The 21284-nt window shown below is 41.1% G+C and overlaps 1 protein-coding gene across 5 annotated transcripts in view; it reads left to right on the top strand.

The window, feature by feature from the left end:
- The first annotated feature begins 202 nt into the window (after positions 1–202).
- Positions 203–21284, top strand: part of CD200R1 (CD200 receptor 1) — a 108874-nt gene continuing 87792 nt past the window's right edge. For all 5 annotated transcript variants that reach the window (XM_049876198.1, XM_049876207.1, XM_049876180.1 and 2 more), the window contains exon 1: positions 203–503. In XM_049876198.1, coding sequence (XP_049732155.1) covers positions 437–503 — 67 coding nt within the window. In that variant the 5' untranslated portion in view covers positions 203–436. The remainder of the gene's footprint in view (positions 504–21284) is intronic.

The raw sequence follows: 21284 nt of genomic DNA, 5'->3' as shown, positions 1-21284 counted from the left end.
TTGACGAATTGGTGAAAAATTGATAAATATCCCATTTACCTTAATCCACATTTAGACAAATCCATTTATCTTGGGCAAGTTCAATGCCTTACTGTAAAGTTTATCTGTGCAAGGCAGAAGTGAGAGGAGAACCAATGAGCTGAAAGATAACTCAATCAATCCGCTTCCTCTGTCTTCACTTCAATGCTTTGTACAGGAAATCTATTGCTATGTCAAGTTCCAGAGAAGAGCCTCTTCTGTGCCAGCTTAGTAATCAGGCTACAGCACACAGAGTGAAAGGAAGGGGCCAGGAGGACGGAGTGGCAGCTGCTGACGGCCCACGAGGACCCAGCACAGACAAGCAGGAGTCACCAGAGACAGCCTCACCATGTCCACAGCTCTTTCACCTGTGTGGAGGGCAAGTGCTGAGTGAAGGGCAGGAGGAGAGAAAGCAGAAATGCTCTGCATTCGGAGAACTTCTGACCTGGGGCTGCTACGGATTTTGACCGTCTCCTTAGTGGCTGGTAAGTTCGACTTCTCTTTGGGAGTGTGACAGAGAAAGACTGGTGGGAAACCTGGTCTTGGTTATACCCCAGCTTTCTTTACCTTTCTTACGGAGCAGTGTGAGGTTATTGTAATCTGAGATATGGGGGTTACTCTGAAAATTTTTTTCCTTTATCACCTTTACTTTCTTCTTTGCCACCATTTCCTTATTTATTTTACTTTGTATCCTATACAGTCTTTTTGGTTATACAGTATATAAACCACTCCCGCCCCCCCCCCCCAAAAAAAACACTCGTTTCGAGTTGATTCCAACTCATGGTGACCCTATAGGACAGAGTAGAACTGCCCTATAGGGTTTCCAAGACTGTGAACCTTTACAGGAGCAGACTGCCACATCTTTCTCCCGCAGAGCTGCTGGTAGGTTTGAACCCCAGGCCTCTTGGTTAGCAGCCCTGTTCCACAGGGCTCCTGTGGGGTACATGCCTTTCTATGATTCATTTCACTGCTCACGTCCTCTTCCCTTTCCCAAAGTTTGGCCAAGGCAGGATAAATTAATAAATACTAGTAGCAATTCAAGTCATCTGGATTCTCTTTATCTTCTCCTTTGCTTTTATCTTAAATAATAACCCTAACCTATTTAAGTCAACATGGTTAATGGTATAAATTAGGAATCCGTTCCTAAGACTAGGTGATTGTTCATTACTGCACTTACAGTGAGGTGGCTGTGGAGTATCTGTATTTATCTTTGAGGTGTGTGGGTCGTGAGAGATACTCTCTGGATTAGTGCACATACTCTCAACGTCTAGGTGCCTATAGGAGTTGCATGAACTTGGAGCTAACAGGGAGAGGGGGAGTCCTGGTTTCACTCTAGAGGGTGGGTGGGAGTTGACGTAGGAGGGACATTTCAGGTTTCGCTTTTAGTAGATGGGAGCAGCCGTGAGGGAACTGTGTATTTGGTTTTAACTGTGTAATTTGATAATCGAATGAGGAAAAGGTATTTTTTTCCTCATACGAATGGCTGTTTAAAATACTGTCTGTCTTCCAGCCTCAAAAATCGGTTTTCCACACGTCATTCTTAATAGTGAGCCCAGGAAAAATAACCATACTCTATCACTGGACCTTTCCCTGGAGAATTTTTGTATAACTTTTCCTACTTTGATATGCACAGCAGCCCAGTGAAGTGGGCATGGAAGAGTTTTGTCCGTTTGACAAAGGTAGAAACTGAGGCTTAGAGAGATACAATGATTTGTTCAATGTTGCATTACTGTTAAATGGCAGAGCCACACCCAGCAATGGTATACCTCAGTAACCAAAAAAAAAACAAAAAAAACCTGTTGCCGTCAAGTCGATTCCGACTCACGGCGACCCTAAAGGACAGAGTAGAACTGCCCCATAGGGTTTCCAAGGTGTGCCTGGTGGATTCTAACAGCCAACCTTTTAGTTAGCAGCCATAACTTTTAGCCAGTACGCCACCAGGGTTTCCACACCTCAGTAAAAAAAAATTAGGCAGGTTTCCTCAGTATTTAACCATTATTCTTTTTACTAAAGAGCACCAGTACTCATAACACCACACAACTAAAGTGAAGCCAATACTCAGTTCTCAACTTAAATGGACTATTTACTCACTTAAATAGAAATGAAGTGGAAATAAAAAAGGGAAATAAACTTAAATGGATTGCTTACTCACTTAAGAAAAAAAATCAAGTTACCTGGATCTTCCAGTTGTTGAGATATTCCAGAAGGTAGTTCTCACACAGACCTGTGCAGCGCCCAATGGGCAGGGAATCCAGGTATACCAGGAGCTGTCTATGGTGAAGTGTGCTAGTATTTTTGGGTAAAGAAAAAAAAAAATCAAGATGAAAACAATCTACGAGTTTCAATGTTAAAGGTTTAAGGTTTTGAATTTTAAAACTCTTTCTGAGCACAACTAGGAGATGCTACATAAATCTCTGAAGTATGTGCTTGTATCATCCTAAGTTATCAAGACATTTAGGATCAAGATATAAAAACCAAATTTCTGTATGTGCAGTGATTTGGCCTGGTAAATTCAACATGAATTGATTCAAAATAATAAGAAACAAACCTTTTGGGACAATGATTTTAATGTCTTCATTGCTAATACGGCTTTCTTGCTAATACTGCCAAATAGAAATCTACCTTTTTATAAGATAAATTTCCCAAAGAATAGTACTTCATTGTAAAACATAGTATTTTTAGTTTGTTTGCTTATTTACTTATAACTTCCAGCAATGTGGTAGTGGTAGGCAAGACTTATTTAAAAAAAAAAAAAAAGAGAAGAAAACAATCTTAACTGTCTACTTCAGGGCAAAGTTCCCCCATTCTGTGCCTGGTCCCTTCCTCTCACTCCCCCCTCCCTATGCTCCTCCTTCCTCCTTCTTTTAGCCCTAATGCCTTCCATATATATATTTTTTCATGTGTTCAAATTATATTTTGTTATTCCAGTTAAAATGATCTTGCGTAACAGTTACTTGAGGAACTGATATTGAGTAAAAGAACCCTCCGCTTTTTTTTTTTTTTTCCGTTTGGGCTAGTTTTAACTCATTTATTATTATCTTCCTTTAGGGGGCAGACAGTAACAAGAGGAAGAGACGAAACACAAGAGAGGACTAGGACTGTTCGATAGGTTCATGACCTTTGCAAAAGATGAAAAAGAGATGAAAAGCAGTTGCAAGGAAGCAGGGTTTGTTCTCATTAATTCCAGTCCTAACTTCTTTTTCTAGAGTGTCATAGAGTTCCATGCTTAAGCAATTAATAAATTAATCAAAGCACTTACTGAGAGCAGTGAGCTTGTATGAAGGGAAGGAGGGGTAGTGTGTGGGAGAATAGTGCCTTAATGTTTTTAGCAATCTAAATGAGGGAGGTAAAGCTATGGTGAAATGATCGGAGGACATTTAAAATTAATCAAGCTAAAAATTGTTTATGAACCTAGAAGTTTACAGATTAGTAATTCAAAGAAGGAGGAAATTACTGTGAGTTAGAGTCGCCAAAGGCTTTATGGAGGTGATGGACCTTGAAAGATAGGTTTGGATAGATTGAGAGGAGGAGTGTTGTGCTGGTTAATGTTATGCGTCAACTTGGCTAGGCCATGATTCCCAGTGTTGTGTAATTGTCCTCCATTTTGTGATCTGATATAATTGTCCTCTATTTTGTGGTATTGTATAATTATCCTCCATTTTACATATTGTAAATCTTAAACCTCTATATGTTAATGAGGCAAGATTACTGTGGGGTATATCTTGAGCACTAAAGGGCATGACTCAAAGCACAGCCTTCCTCAAGTTACACCCTTACTTAAGTCACTGCTTTTCACTGCCTTATCTGATATAAGGGGAGTTTCCTTGAGGGTGTGGCCTGAATTAATTATATATATGGACACTCTGGCAAAGCTCTCTCTCACTCTGGATCTTGCATCTGGCTCATTATCATCTCACCTGTGGTTCTTGGGACCCGAGCTTACAGCCTATTGTCTGACCTGCTGATTCTGGGATTTGCCTGCTCCTGCACCCCTGTAAGCCTGTCATATGACCTGGTGACTTTGGGATTCACCAGCTTCTGCAGCCCAGTGAACCAACAGCCTGTCATCTGACCTGCCAGTTGTGGGTCCATCAGCTCCTGCAACCGATTGAGTCAGGAGGAGCCTCCAGCCTGGCCCCTGACTTGTGGATTTGGGACTTGCCAGCCTCTACAACCATGTGAACCATTTCCTTAAGATAAATCTATCTATCTATATATACGGTTCATTGGTTTTACTTATCTAGAGAACCCAACTTAAGACACTTGGTAGTGCAAGTGGTTCTAGAGAAACAAAACTGTAAAGATGAGTTTTCTGAATTGGTCCTCAAGCCTGGCTAGTCTTAAAGGCATTGATGACTCTGCTTCCATTAGTAAAGAGGGCACTGCTAATCCATGGTGTGAGGCGGCAATAGAAATAAGCAAAATATCACCAGTACAGGGTCAGTGGAAAAGAGGAAGACCCTCAACAAGGTGGACTGATACAGCGACTGCAACGATGAGCTCAAGCATAACAATGATTGTAGGGATGGCGCAGGACTAGGCAGTGTTTCGTTCTCTTGTGCGTGGGGTTGCTATGAGTCGGAACCGACTCAATGGCAGCTAACAACAACAACAGCAACATCACTACCAAAAGATCAAATATTTGAGAGACTCAAGGCTCCAGGTGATCGCAATGGTGTACTTTTCTACAATTCTGTCAGAATGAGAATAATGAAGCTGGTTGGTTGGTTCTACTTTTGCTAGACAAACTGGTGAAAGAAAGAGCTCAGGGCTTCAAAGTTACAGCTCAAGCACTGCATAAAAGATCTGAAAGTGGCCAATTGTGCCCTAAAGAAAGCCTTGTTTCTTGTGGTAACAGAACTGATATTGCCAAGAAACAAACCCAGCATCTTATCGTAAGACTGGCTGATTTACAACACCAATTGAATTCCCAAATTTGAAAGGTGTCTGAAGTTAAAGTGAGGGCATTGATAAGGAAGAAATGGGATCTTGAAACTTAGGATGGGGACATGTGGGCAGATAATCAGAAAGCTGGGAACACCAAACCCCTAAACTCCACTGAATCACTCCTGCCAATAGCACCACCCCTCCCATCTGAAGAGATTATTCCACCTTTTTCTGCTAAGCCACCCTCCCTAGGAAAACCATTATCCCTCCCACCATCATTTGATGAGATTGACCCAGGCCCACCTGAAGCTGAGATATTGCCCAGGGCATTGTCTGAGGCAAAGGCCATGCTGAATGTTCCCAGAACCCAACCCACCACCCATTTTTGCTTCTAGACCCATAATTAGACTTAAGTTCCAGTGAGCCTCAAAACGTGAAGTACAAAGTGTGACCCAGGAGGAGGTATGCTACCCTCCAAAAGAACTGCTTGACTTTTCTAACATATACAAACAGAAGCCTGGGGAATATGTGTAGGAATGGCTATTAAGGGTATGGGATAATGGTACAAGGAACATAAAGTTGGATCAGCCTGAGTTTATTGATATGGGCTCACTAAGCACAGATCCTTCCTCTGATATTTCAGCTCCAGAGAACAGAAAATGGTCTAATAGTTTATTTAGTTAGTTCACTAAAGCATGGATTACTTGGTGGCCTACACTAAATCAAGCTGAGGTGCCAGACTTACTTTGATATACTATAGATGAAGGTGTCCAAAGGTGTGGGGAAATCGGAAAGTTAGAGTGGATTTATCAGGTTAGATACACAGAACCACACATGAAGTACCCAAAACAATGAGAAAAAAAATTTGTGAAAGGAGCCCCAGCATCCTTAAAGACTGCTGTGATTGCTATTTTATGCAAGTCAGATTTGACAGTGCGAACTGCCCTAACTGAATTTAGACACCTAACTACAGTGGGGGTGATCAGACCTCATGACGATAGGGGCCAAGTGGTGCCACTTAATTGACAAAGACAAAGTAGGCGTGGGTACCATAATAGGCAGCAGAGTCAAAGCAGTAATCAAAATAGTCTGACTCTTTTGGACTGATGGCATAGGCTACTTAGTTATGGTGTCCCTAGGAGTGATGGGAAATCTACTAAATGTTTACTTGACCTGTCTAAGCAGAAGAATTTTTGGTCAGGTGAGTGGTGGTCTAACTTGAATCGCCAGAACAGGGAGTCATGGTTCATCAATCGGTTCCCAGACTTGAGCCAGCTTACAGACCCACAACCCCTTGAATGAAGGGGAGGCCAGGTCCCACTGAGGAAGGACCCCACTACACTGCCCAAAATCTATACCGTTAATCTTTCTCCCAGCTTTCCCCAAAGGGATCAATGGCATTTTATGAGAGTGGCTGTTCTTTGGGGAAAAGGAAATAATCAGACTTTTTGGGTATTATTGGATACGGGCTCTGAACTGACACTAATTCCTGGAGACCCAAAATATCACTGTGACCCACCAGTCAGAATGGGGGCATATGGAGGTCATGTTATTAATGGAGTCTTAGCTCAAGTCTGTCTCACAGGGGGTCTAGTGGGTTCCCAAACCCACACTGTAGTGCTTTATCCAGTTCCAGGATACATAATTGGGATAGACATATTCAGCAATTGGCAGAACCGCCACATTGGATCCCTGATATGTGGAATAAGGGCTATTGGGTTACAAAAAGCTAAGTGGAAGCCAGTAGAACTACCGCTACCTAGGAAAATAGCAAACCAAAAGCAATACCACATTCCTGGAGGGATTGCAGAGAGTACTGCCACCATCAAGGACTTGAAGGATGCAGGGGTGGTGATTCCCACCATGTCCCCATTCAACTCACCTTTTTGGCTTGTGGAAAAAACAGATGGATCTTGGAGGATGACAGTAGATTATTGAAAACAACCAGGTGGTGACTCCCAATTGCAGCTGCTGTTCCAGATGTGGCTTCCTTGCTTGAGCTAATTAATACTTCTGGTACCTGGAGATCAGTGCAGCTATTGATCTGTCCAATGTCTTTTTCTTGATTCTGGTTTCAAGGCAACCCCAGAAGCAGTTTGCCTTCAGCTGGCAAGACAGGAAATACACCTTCACTGTCTTACCTCAAGGGTATGTCAACTCTTCAGCCCCATGTCAAAATTTAGTCCACAGGGACCTTGATTGCCTTTCCCTTCCACAAGACGTCACCCTGGTCCATTACATTGATGACATTATGCTGATTGGACCTAGTGAGGAAGAAGTATCAATAACTTTGGCTTTATTGGTAAGACATTTGTGTGCTAGTGGGTGGGAAATTAACCTGACAAAAATTCAGGTGCCTTCCACCTCAGTGAAATGTCTAGGGGTCCAGTGGTGTGGGACAGGTCAAGACAATTCCTTCTGAAGTGAAGGATAAGTTGTTGAGTTTGTCCCCCAACCCCAAATGAAAAGGAGGGATGTTGGAGGGAGCATACTCCCTTATTTGTGTTTGCTACTCTGGCCTATTTATCAAGTGACTTGAAAAGCTTCTAGTTTTGAGTAGTGCTCTGAAAAGAGAAAGTTCTGCAACAGGCTCAGGCTGCTGTGCACCCCACTCTGCCACTGGGGCCATATGACCTGGCTGATTCAATGTTGCTTGAAGTGGCAATGGCAGATAGAGATGCCATTTGGAGTCTTCGGCAGGCCCCTATTGGTGAATAACTGCACAGACCCTTAGGATTTTGGAGCAAAGCCCCGCCATCCTCTGTAGATAACTACTCTCCTTTTGAGAAACAGGTTTTGTCTCGTTACTGGGCCTTAGCAGAGACTGAACGCTTAACTATGGGCCACCAAGTCACCATGCAGCCTGAGCTGCATACCATGAAATGGGTGTTGTCTGACCCACAGACCCATGAAGTTGGACATGGACAGCAGCATTCCATCATTAAATGGAAGTGGTATATACAAGATCAGGCTCAAGCAGGACCTGAAGGCACAAGCAAGTTGCATGAGAAAGTGGCCCAAATGCCCATGGTCTCCACTCCCGTCACATTGCCTGCCCTCTTCTAGTCTGCACCTGTGGCCTCATGGGGAGTTCCTTATGATCAGTTGATGGAGGAAGAGAAAACCCATGCCTGGTTTAGAGAGGGTTCTGTGTGATATGCAAGCACCACTCAAAAGTGGACGGTAGCAGCATGGCTCCCCTTTCTGGGAACGCCCTGACGAGCAGTGGTGAAGGGAAATCCTCTCAATGGCCAGAACTTTGAGCAGTGCACCTGGTTGTTTACTTTGCCTACTAAGAGAAATGGCCAGATGCTCACCTGAATGCTGATCCATGGGCTGTGGTCCTGAGAGATCTCCTGCGTTGAATCAAAATGGCTGGGCCTTTATACCTGCATCTCAATCAGTCATTAGATGTGAGCTGCCTTGGGAAGGGACTGGCTTTGGGTGAAGTAACAGGTGATCCCTGAAGATGCTGAGAGCTGAAGGCTGTCTGCCAACCGTGCTCCTAGTGGCTGGAACAAAAAGTCATTCCTTGAAGGGGATTCTGCATGGCACATATCATGTCCACCTAGACACCATTTCTGATGCTCTTCAATCCTTGCTGAATTTCTAAGTTTCTGTCTTGTATCATTTTCTATGAATGTAAAGAATTTCCTTCATCATTTCTAGTGTGCTGGTCTGCTGGTGAGAAGTGCTGTTCGTTTTCTTTTATCTGCGAAAGTCTTTATTTCACTTTTATCCTTGAAGGATATTTCTGCTAGATATGAAATTCTTGGTTGGCATTTTTTTCTTTCAGCACTAAAAAAAATGTTATTTCTTCCATACCCTGTAGTTTCTGTGCAATTTTTATGCACATCCAAAACTGCTCTAAGAAATAAAGTGATTTTATAGAAATATTTCACTGTTTCTGATGAGAAGTCAGTGGGCATTCAAATCATTGTTTCACTGAATGTAATCTGTCATTTTTTTTGCATCATTTTATTATTGATTTTCAGCACATATACTTATGTGCAGTTTTTACGTATTTATCCTACTTGGGGGTCACTGAGCTTCTTGAACTGTAAATTTATGTTTTTCACCAAATTTGGGAAATCTTCAATCACTATTTTCTTGAACTTTTATCTGCCAACCCTCTCTTTCTTCTTCTGGAGCTTCAACTACACATATGTTAGAAGATCTGCTAATTCATCACAGGCCTTTGTGACTCTTTTATTTATTTTTAATCTTTTTTCTTTCTGTTTTTCAGATTGAATAATTTCTATTGATCTACTTTCAAGTTTACTGACCATTTCCTCTCTCATCTTCATTATTCTGTTAAGTCCATCTATGATTATTTTATTTCAGATACTATCTTTTTCATGTTTAGTAGTTCCATTTGTTTTTTATGTAGTTTCTTTTGTATGCTGAGATTTTTCTATTGTTTCATTCATCGTGAGCATATTTTTCTGTACATCACTGAGCATTGTTTAATACATGCCTTACGGTCTTTGTTTGATAATTTCAATAGTTGGGCCACTTGAGGTTGGCCTCCTTTGATTGTCTTCTCCTCTAAGAATGAGTCACATTTTCCTGGTTCTTTGAATATTGAATAATTTTATTTGGATTGTGAATGTTACATTGTAGAAACTCTGGATTTTGTTGTTGTTTGTTATTTGCAATCGAGTTGATTCCAGCTCATAGTGATCCCATGTGTGTAGAGTAGGACTGCTCCATAGGGTTTTCAAGGCTGTACTTTACAGAAGTAGATCACCAGGCCTATGTTATGAGATGCCTCTAAACCCCAGGGCCGTCAAGTCGATTCTGACTCATAGTGACCCTATAGGACAGAGTAGAACTGCCCCATAGAGTTTCCAAGGAGCGCCTGGTGGATGCGAACTGCTGACCCTTTGGTTAGCAGCGATAGCACTTAACCACTATGCCGCCAGGGTTTTTCCGAGAGGAGGGTTCAAATTGCCAACCTTCCTCCTACTAGTAGAGCACTTTCTGTTCTATTGCTCCAAAGAGTGTTGATTGTTTTGTTTTAGGAAACATTTAACTTGGCTAGACTCTAACTGCAAATTGTCTTTGAGACGGCATCTCAAACCTCAGTTCTTTTAAGTTGTAGCTGGTAGTGTGCTTTGAATTTGCCCTGTTACATGGGGTTCAGTGTCAGCAAGAGGTGTGAGTGAAGTTTATACACAGAACTTGGGACTCTGTCTCTATGGCACTCTCACTTTCCAGTGGCTAAAGTTGCCCCAAATCTCTGGCACTTCAGGCCTGAAAAACTACAGATTTTCAGCTTTAACTACCAAGTGTATTGCCACCTGCAGCCTTCCCTGAGACCAAAAGCTATAAAAATGGGGCATTCCCCTAGGTCGTTTCCTTTTTATACGTGTTGACACCCCTCAGGGATTTTCCTTCTTTTTCCACTTTCCAATGTCTTCAGGTTGTTGTTGTTGTGTGCCATGGAGTTAATTCTGACTCATAGTGACCTTACAGGACAAAATAGGGCTGCCCCATAGGTTTTCCTGGGCTGTAATCTTTACGGGAACAGATTGTCAGGTCTTTTCTCCCTCAGAGCAGCTGGTGGGTTTGAACTACCAACCCTTTGGTTATCAGCTGAGCATTTAACCTTTCCAGCACGGGAGCTTCTCATCTTCGGGTAGTTGTTTATTCATTTTGTCCAGAATTTGTAGCTGTTATCTGTGGAATCTTACTTGGCCATAATAGAAGTGAACCTTTCTTCAAATTGATGCCTCTTTGGTGTCATTTTGTTTTTATGAACTGATGTTGACTTTGTTGGTTATATTCTCTTGGACGTTGAGATTGGGTGTACTATACTATTAAATGCCTTCTTGCTTTCTAAATCTCCTATATGTATTAAATATTTTAATTTTTCTTGATAAAATCTTACTCCCTTTCTCTAATTTCTGGATACTAATAGATCTCTGTATTGTGTTTAAAGGTTTATAATTCTAACCACTACCTGTGTCATCTTTAAGAAATTGCTTAACCTCTTTAGACTGTAATGTCCTCATTCACAAAATAAAGTAGTCATATGACACTATTTAGAAGTATAGAGCTTTAGGACAGGAAGGATTCTAAAGGTCTTAAAATCAAATTCCTTCATTTTATAGACAGGACAAATAAAACTCAGGCATCCTTAAAGGAATCCCTGAAGGTATCACCCGACCTTTTAGCGCCTAAGCTGAGTTTGGAACCCCCCACAGTACCAAAAACAGAAGGGAAAAGAGATGTGGGAAGTGTGTGTGTAAAAATAGATGATTTTTAAAAAATGTTTTGCATTTGAAATGATAGCAAACACTCCAGTGGAAATAGCAGTTAAATGTTTGAGATTCTGGTTTAGGAAAAATAAGTCAAAGCTGAAATGTGGGTCAGTTTTTCTGTCAACCAATAAATAAGAGAGTGTGCCATGTGTCAGGCACTGTGCTCCATGCCGGGAGTATCTGAATCAGACAGACAGGGCTACAGCTCTTCTGGAGCTTAGAATCTGGCAAGGAAGATAGATATTAAATGAATTATTGTGAAGAATTGAATAATGCAAAGTGTATAAGGATAAATAGGCAAGTACAATTAAGAGGCAAACATTCCAGGTAAGTTGAACAGCATGCATGAAGGACAGAGGGACCTCACCTATGGAGTGCTGAAACAAAGGAGAAATCAACTGTTGGAAGCCCCGTGGAAGTTCTGAGGGTAGGGGAGAAAGAAGAGAGAAAGTGTAAAGAGAAACAAGATCAGATAAGACTTTGAGGATCACCTACCATAAGGTGCCTAAGGAGAAAAGCAGGCTTGCGGAAAGAGGAGGAGGCAAAGAAGACAAGGAAGGAGACAGGAAAAAGCACAGGGTGTAGTGGTAGAGGTTGAGCAAAGGGCTGTAGGAAAGGAGAACCGTAATAGGATCAGATGCTGAGTAACCCAGGAGCACGAGCCCTGGAGAAAGGCCTCTGACTAGAATCTGGCAGGTGGTGTTCAAAACTGCAGTTTGAGAGAAGCGTGTGGGAACTGAAAGATAGTCAGCTACTAAGGAGAGAGACAGGGCAGTGTTTTGTTCTGTTGTGCATTGGGTCGCTATGAGTTGGAGCCTACTCAACGGCACCTAACAACATAACAACAAGGAGAGAGGAAGGAGCCCTGGTGGCGCAGGGGGTAAGTACTTGGCGCTAACTGAAAGGTCAAGGTTCAAACCCACCACCCACTGGGGAGAAAGATGTGGCAATCTGCTTCTGTAAAGATTACGGCCTTGGAAATCCCATGGACAGTTCTACTCTATCCTACGTGGTTGCTATGAGTTGAAATCAATTCAATGGCAATGGCTTTAAGGAGAGAGTGGGTGGGTAGGAGAGTGAGGCTCTGGGCACAGACCACTCATTCTAGAAGTTTGTGGCAAGGTAAGGAGAAAGGATCACAGCTAGAAGGGGAAAGCAGTATTTGATTTGTTTTTCTTCTTCTTCTTCTTCTTTCAACATAGGAGAAAACTGGTTGTGCTCAAAGGGTGTTCGTTATGTGAGAAAATTCCGTGATTTAGTAAACAAACGTTTTTCTTTTTTTCCTCCAAACTGTGTGTGTGTGTGTGTGTGTATGTAGCTTTAAGTTTAGTGGTATCTTTTCTTTTTTGTTGGCACTTTTTTGCTTTACCATGAAATGCTACTTTTTCCCAAAGGTTTAATCCATTATATCATATGAGGATATCTGGTTATACCATCCATTTTGTGGTATTGACAATTTTACAAAAAAAATCCAGTGGTAAAAAACTAGTAGATTCCAAATAAGAAAATCTAGCTCTTTTCAATTCTCAAAAACCGCATCCCGTCTATCCTTAGTCAGGTCCCCCCAGACGTTCCCCAGGGGTTGTTCTAAACCAGTAATTTTAAGCCAGACAGAACCAACTTAGAGGCAGCGTCATCTTTGTTGTTGTTGTTGTTAGGTGCCGTTAAGTTGGTTTTGACTCATAGCGACCCCATGTACAACAGAATGTAACACTTCCTGGTCCTGCGCCGTCCTCACAACGGTTGCTATACTTGAGCCCATTGTTGCAGCAGCTATGCCAATCCATCTCATTGAGGGTTTCCTATGCACGGACCCTGTGCTTTACCAAGCATGCTATCCTTCTCCAGGTGCTGGTTCCTCCTAATAACATGTCCAAAGTACATGAGACAAAGTCCCACCAATCTTGCTTCTAAGGAGCATTCTGGCTGTACTTCTTCCAAGACAGATTTGTTTGTTCTTCTGGAACTCCATGGTATATTAAATATTCTTTGCCAACACCATAATTCAAAGGCGTCAACTTTTTGGTCTTCCTTATTCATTGTTCAGCTTTTGCACGCATATGAGGCAATTGAAAACACTGTGGCCTGAGTCAGCCGCACCTTAGTTCTCAAAGTGACATCTCCGCTTTCTAATGCTTTAAAGAGGTCTTTTGCAGCAGATTCGCCTGTTGCAATGCATTGTTTGATTTCTTGACTGCTGCTTCCACAGGCATCGATTGCGGATCCAAGTGAAATGAAACCCTTGACAACTTCAATATTTTCTCCATTTATCATGATGGTGCTTATTGCCCAGTTGTGAGGATTTTTGTTTTCTTTATGTTGAGGCATAATCCATACTGAAGGCAGTGGTCTTTGATCTTCATCAGTAAGTGCTTCAAGTCCTTTTCACTTTCAGCAAGTGAGGTTGTGTCATCCACATATTGCAGGTTGTTAATGAGTCTTCCTCCAGTCCTGGTGCTGCATTCTTCTTCACGTAGTCCAGCTTCTTGGGTTATTTGCTCAGCAAAGAGATTGAATAAGTACGGTGAAAGAATACAACCCTGACACACACCTTTCCTGACTTTAAACCATGCAGTATCCCCTTGTTCTGTTTGAACAACTGCTTCTACAGGTTCTGCCTGAGCACAGTGAGGTGTTCTGGGATTGCGTTTCTTTGCAATGTTATACAGAATTTGTTATGATCCACACAGTTGAATGCCTTTGCATAGTCAAAAAAACACAGGTGCCATCTTAAGCCCATGTACTTAGACTTTCGAGGGTATAAATTCTGGGCATATGGGCTTAGACAAAACTCTGCAGGTGATTCTGATGGGAGCCAGGGTTTAGAACTCTGTCCTAGGACTTACTAAAATTTTCACCACCCGTATTTTCCAGGTTGCCCTTCACACTCAGTGCGCTCACCTTCCTCTGTACTGATTATACTGATTATACAATGTGGACTAACCATTCCCGAAGGTGAGGTCCTGAGGTCCCCTCATTTCACTCATCTGGCCGTTTCCAGATTCTGCACAGCTGCTGACGTAGGCACTCAGAAAATGTTCATTTCTGAACAAACCAAAGATTTGGTTTCTGAAACCAAAGATTCCGTTGCGTCGAGTGGATTCCAACTCAGAGCGAATCTTTTGCTGTAGTCTTTACGGAAGCTGACTGATGGCCACATCTTTCTCCTTCGGAGTGGCTAATGGGTTCGAACCGCTGACATTTTGGTTAGCTGTGGAGCACTTCAGCACTGCGCCACCAGGGCTCCTTGTTAACCTCAACTTCCTCTAAGTATCTGCTGTGTCTGTAACCACTCTTGCTTGGCCTTTTTGCTTCTCTCTCAGATAAAATATCAGAGTCTTTTTAAAAGCAAACCTGCACTTCGCATTTTTGCTTCATCTCCTTCCAGTCCCTCTGGGATCCTGCTCAACCGGTCAGCCTCCTGTGTTCTTGTAACTTCTCTCCCTCTTTCTCACCACAAACACGCTGTGACCTCCCCTATTCTCAATATCCTCTCTGTCCTCAAAGCTCTAGATACTGTCCATTTCTCTCTGTCACGTGTGACATGCCTTGTTTCTCCCATTCTTTCAAGGTTAAAATTTTCAAAACGGTAGTACACTGTTGACTTGATTGCCTCTGTTTGGCCCCTTTCAGTCTGATTTTTCTCCTTTCTCTGAACTACAGCTTCTCTGTTTGTCTCTATTAAATAGTTTTGGATGATGTCACAGTAACTGCCTGAACAAATAAATAAAAATTAGGCCCAGCAGCATGGCTTTTATTAGCATTGAATCCCAACTAACTGATACGGACTTCATGATTATATGGCCTTGGAAACTAGCATCAAATTTATTATGGACCATAATTCGTTTTCCTTCCTAAATTTGATCCATCCATTGAATTCATGATTGAATTGGGGTGTTTTGGAACCTGTTACTTTTTCTTAAAACAATTCTAACTTTTTCTTTTTATAAACCATCTGAGTGTTTTATTTTTCTCTCTTTGTTGTCTCTGAAGACGACAGTTGTGTATAGTTAACTAGCAATGTCACCTTCAAAACTGCCTTTTTCAGCCTGTTCATCTTTTGACTCTTTTTTGATTAGGTTGTCCATCTCTCTCTTTTTTTTCTTAATTGATTTATGTATTTTTCTGTTTATTTTTTGGAGGAAATTAGTCTTTTGTTTATCATAAATGTTGCAAATATTCCTTAGATATATGTTTTTTGTTGACATTATTTTATGCATTTTTTCTTGCCTGCAGAAGCATTAAATTCTTTACAGTTAAATTCCTCAGCATTTTTCTTTATGGTTTCTATGTTTTGCATCAAGGTTAGAAAGGCGTTCTTAACTTGAGGTGACCAACTCTCCTGGTTTGCCTAGGACCTTCCTTGTGTTGGTATTGAAAATCCCTGCCCCAGGAAATCCCTTCAGTTTCTGTCAAATTGAAATGTTGGGCACCCTATCTCTCACTTAAGATAAAGGAAAAAAAAAATTTACTCATCTCTTTTCCCAGTATTTTTATTTTTTATGTTTAAATTCTTGATGTACTATTTGGTGAGAGAAGTGAAGATAGGAGCTGTTTTTATTTTATTTTTTTCCAAGTGGCTAGCCAGTTCTCCCAACACCATTTACCAATGATATAATTTACTGTACCAATTTTAGTGACCACTCTATCACATACTCACTTCTCACATGTGTAGAAGAAACAGCTGAAGGTCACAGAGTAACCTGTGCAAAGTTACAGAGGCAATAAGTGGAAGAGTTAAAATATTCATCAGTTTTCTTACTCTAATTTTGGTATTTTATCGATCTTTGTGCTAAAACTTTAGTTTCTCACCCAACATTTTGTTTACTGTTTCTGCTACTAAATTTATGTCTTTAACTATGTAGATAATTTGGTTTCATAAATTAAAGTGTAAGAACATGAAGCATGCATAAAACATCACAGGAAACAATAGGATCACTATTCTATAATTAGGTTTAAGTTCATTCATATATATCGTTTGCATCTTAACATTTCAAATGTTTGCAAAAAATGCTTTATTCCTTACCAATTTTGGGAAAAAAAACTGGTACAGAATTAACAAACAGGATTTAAAATAAGAAATTTCATATTTGGTATTTCAGCTTCCTCCTTTCTTGGAAGCAGAGGTTATAACAATTGAAATTTTTAGCTGTGAGACATATGAAGGAGAAAATTTTAATTTTCAAACCATGTTGCACTGCATATCCCTAAAATGACAATCATTTATTTTTCCTTTTTGTCTTACTTACATAGGAAAATACATTGTCTCAGGAAAACAAAACCTGAAGTCATTTTGTGGGACTCGTATAATAGTAAAAGCTGAGACTTTTTGTCCCTCCAGCCCCATGTCCTCTACATATAACATTACTTTTATTTAGAATGCTCTTTTCTCCTTTGGAAACCCTGGTGGTGTAGTGGTTAAGTGCTACGGCTGCTAACCAAAAGGTCAGCAGTTCAAACCCACCAGGTGCTCCTTGGAAATCCTATGGGGCAGTTCTGCTCTGTCCTATATGGTGGGTATGCGTGGGAATCGACTCGATGGAAATGGGTTGTTTTTTTTTTTTTTTTTTGGTTCCCTCCTTTGCCCATTATTTGCTTTCATCTGTGCTGCACAACAAGTTACCCCAAAACTTAACAACATTTTAAGTTTGCACAACATCAACAAACATTTATTCTGTCACACCGATCCAGGTGAGGGCGAGAGACAGCACACCAGGACAGAAGTTGCAGTCTTTTTATTATTTGATCTCCTCAGTGACATAACATTTCTTCTGCATGTTCTAATCATTAGGGGTGAGTTAGTAAACCCAGCCCACACTCGAGGGGAGGGAATTTTACAAGACGTGAATACTAAGGTGGAAGAATCCTTGGGGGCGGTCTTAGAGGCTGCCTACCATAGACCGCAATACCAGAATATGTTCCTCAAGGCACATTTTCCGTACTTTCCATTTATTGATATTGCAGTTTTACAGAATTTTTTGATTATTTGATGAATGCCTGTTGTCCCTATTAAATTGAAATCTCCGTGATAAGTAGATGAACAATTATTGAGTAACTAGGAATTATATTTGAATAAATGAATATTATATGGCTTCCATCCCCTCTCTACCAGCCCTTTCCTTTAATTACTCAGCAGGTGGTCACCCAGGAGCCATCTGGATGAAAACTACTAGTGAGAGACTTGAGCCTTATCTTAGAAGGCAGCAAAGAAAACATTGTCTTTGCTCCCAATATTTATCATAAGATTAATGCATTAGTCTGGTCTAATCCGTTGCCATCAAGTTGATTCTGACTCATAGTGACCCTGTAGGATAGAGTAGACTTGCCCCACAGAGTTTCCAAGGAGTACCTGATGGATTCAAACTGCTGACATTTTGGTCAGCAGCCGTAGCACTTAACCACTACACCACCAGGGTTTCCTAGTCTGGTCTACTGGCTAGAATTTGGCACTTTAACCACCGCAGCCTGAGTTTGATTCCCAGTCAGGGAAAGTTTTCCGAGCCCTGGTGGTGCTGTGGTTCAGCATTTGGCTGCTAACCAAAAGGCCAGCAGCTCGAATCCACCAGCCACTCCTTGGAAACCCTGTGGGGCAGTTCTACTCTGTCGTATAGGTTCACTATGAGTCGGAATCAACTCTACAGCAATGGGTTTGGTTTGGTTTTCTGCAGGTAGCTCTAACAGAGAAAAAGATCACATGGGTCTGTTCTTCCACCCATTCCTTTTGGCTATTTTAGAAATAACAGAAGTTTGGAGGGAAACTGGTGATGCTTTCAATTGTACCTACAATTGTAGTAATTGTACCTACAAGTGATGCTGATTTTTAATTATATATCAAAAATAAAATTTAAGTTTGAGTTCCCTCCTTCATGGACTTTCTAGCTGGCCGTCATGGTCTACTAGTCCCAGATCACACTGTGAAAACTACTGCATTCGAGGCAGAACTATAATTAACACACATGGGTGACCATTCATCTCATTTTTAGGACCTCTAGAAAAGGAGGCAGTTGAATTCTACAACTTCTTACTTGAATCCATTCATAACTATAGAAACTGTTGCGAAATATACATTTGTATCTGACCTACATCCACAGTATGCTATTTTATGAAATGCAGTACAAACATTTCACTAGCTAAAAGGTTAAGGTTGATATTTTAAGCTTTCTTGAGCCAGGAGATTCATAGTAAAAGTTTCTGTACTGTCTTGACTTTACTTACCATACTGATGATTAGAAGGAAGTCTTGTGCTTAGCGTAGTGAAATTAAGGTTTCTCTGGCAACGTAGTTTGAATTTCCTGGACGCTGTGTGATTAAGATCTTAGTCGAGAAACTGCATTTGCTTTAAACGAAACCTTAAATCTGAAAGAGAAATCTACTGCTTAAATGCCAACTGGGTTGAATTAATACCTTAGTGTGTAATATGCCTTGCGTTATTCCTGAATTATTCCTCACTTGGTAAATAAGTAAGAAAGATTGTCCATGCTTTCCAGAGGAGAGACATAAACTCATTTAATTGTCTAAAAAAGTTCAGGGAAGAAGAAACAGAGTAAGAATAAAGAAGCTCACATTCCCTGTATTTTCCAGCCATTGCTTATTCTGTAACGGCTCAGCTCTGCTTTTGTTACAATCTGAAGAGTTTTGGAGTTTGAGCTCTTGAAACACCAAATGAAGAGTGAAATCTAGTATCGGGCGTTCCTGACGTAAAATGTCAGGGTATTTTCACCGATATTTCTTTGTGCTCTTTCCCTTTTTTAAAAGGTAGTAAATTACATAAATAAATACCAATAAAGATGACAAGCTGTAAAGATCATAATAAGCCATAAGAATGACTTCTGGCTAGCTAAATACTAGCATGTCGTTGTTAGGTGCCATGGAGTCAGTCCTGACTCATAGCGACCTTATGTACAACAGAACGGAACACTGCCTAGTCCTGCACTGTCCTCACAATTGTTGTTGTGCTTGAGCCCGTTGTTGCAGCCACTGTGTCAGTCCATCTCATTGACGGTCATCCTCTTTTTCACTGACCCTCTACTTTACCAAGTATGATGTCCTTCTCCAGGAATTGGTCCCTCCCTCCTGATAACACATCCAAAGTACGTGAGACGAAGCTCAACTCCTCACTCTAAGAAGCATTCTGGCTGTACTTCTTCCAAGGCAGATTTGTTTGGCCTTTTGGCAGTCTGTGGTGTATTCGATACTCTTTGCCAACACTGTAATTCAAATGCATCAATTCTTCTTATTCATTCTCCAGCTTTTGCATGCATATGAGGCGATTGACAGTACCATGGCTTGGATCAGGTGCACCTTAGTTCTCAAAGTGACATCTTTGCGTTTTAACACTTTAAAGAGGTCTTTTGCAGCAAATCTTGTAGAGCAATGTAAATAGAAAAGCCAAAGGAAACCATTCCACGTAGTCTCTTTTGCAGCTGTATGGTCATCTTATTATAGCCAATTTTTTTAGTCTACAGTTTTGCCCCAGGTTAAAGGTTCTTTAGTTTAAAATTCATGTTACGAGACTCCTTACTGCTGTGTTTTGTATTCTCCCAAAAGACCTGGAAATCAAGGAAAGGGTAGGTAATTTTTAACTTTTTTGTTTCTCATCCCTATACATTAGAAACAATAAATACATCTTAGCAACTATATTATATGTATACACACTATTTAAAAAAAATTTTTATTGTGCTTTAAGTGAATGTTTATACTTCAAGTCAGTCCCTCATACAAAAATTTATATACACCTTGCTATATACTCCTGGTGGATCTCCCCTAATGAGACAGCACACTTCTCTCCACCTTCTATTTTCGTGTCCGTTCAGCCAGCTCCTGTCCTCCTCTGCCCTCTCATCTCCCCTCCAGACAGGAGCTGCCCACATAGTCTCATGTGTCTACTTGAGCCAAGAAGCTCACTTCTCAGCAGTCACTTTCTATCTTATATTCCAGCCCAATCCCTGTCTGAAGAGTTAGCTTTGGGAATGGTTCCAGTCTTGTTTTTAAGTATGATATAACCCATGCTCTATTTTGGTTAATAACAGTTACTGAATCAGGGTTTTTTGTTGGGAAATGGCTATCTCTAAGTTTTTATGTCTTTTTAGCAGAGTGTAGCATTTTACAATAAATAACAAGAGTTCAGCATCTCAGGAAAACGACGGGCTGTCTCTGAGAGCCCTTTTTTGTCACTGGAGGAAGTCTTCGTGAAGTATGGCTTTGCACAGTCATGCCTGGGCCCGGTCTGTTGTGTGGGTGGCGGATGCTTGCTCAGGCATATGACAGTGAGGATTTGGGGAAGGAAAATTCTGGTGCTTAAAGTGAGTAAGAGGTTTCAATAACAGTAAGATCACAACACAATCTTACTTCTACTCATGATTTTGCCTTAGATGGAAGAGCTTTTTAAAAAAAAAAAGTTATATTTAAACATGGAGGACACTGGAAGACATTATGCTGAGTGAAATTAGTCAGTTGCAAAAGGACAAATATTGTATAAGACCACCATTATAAGAACTTGAGAAATAGTTTCAACTGAGAAGAAAACATTCTTTTGTGGTTACAAGGTGGGGAGGGAGGCAGGGTGGGAGAGGGGCATTCAGTAATTAGATAGTAGATAAGAACTACTTAAGGTGAAGGGAAAGACAGCACACAATACAGGGGAGGTCAGCACAATTGGACTAAACCAAAAGCAAAGAAGTTTCCTGAATAAACTGAATGCTTTGAAGGCCAGCATAGCAGGGGCAGGGGCCTGGGGACCATGGTTTCAGGGGACATCTAAGTCAATTGGCATAATAAAATCTATTAAGAAAACTTTCTGCATCCCACTTTGAAGAGTGGCATCTGGGGTCTTAAACGCTAGCAAGCAGCCATCTAAGATGCATCGATTGGTCTCAACCCACCTGGATCAAAGGAGAATGAAGGACATCAAGGACACAAGGCGATTATGAGCCCAAGAGGCAGAAAGGGCCACATAAACCAGAGACTACATCACCCTGAGACCAGAAGAACTAGATGGTGCCTGGCTACAACCGATGACTGCCCTGACAGGGAACACAACAGAGAACCCCTGAGGGAGCAGGAGAGCAGTGGGATGCAGACCCCAAATTCTCATAAGACCAGACTTAATGGTCT

The sequence above is a fragment of the Elephas maximus genome, chromosome 1, assembly GCF_024166365.1.
Source record: "Elephas maximus indicus isolate mEleMax1 chromosome 1, mEleMax1 primary haplotype, whole genome shotgun sequence".
NCBI classification, from domain to species: Eukaryota; Metazoa; Chordata; class Mammalia; order Proboscidea; family Elephantidae; genus Elephas; species Elephas maximus.
The sequence above is the reverse complement of the archived record's forward strand: the minus strand, read 5'-3'. Positions and strand labels throughout refer to the sequence as shown.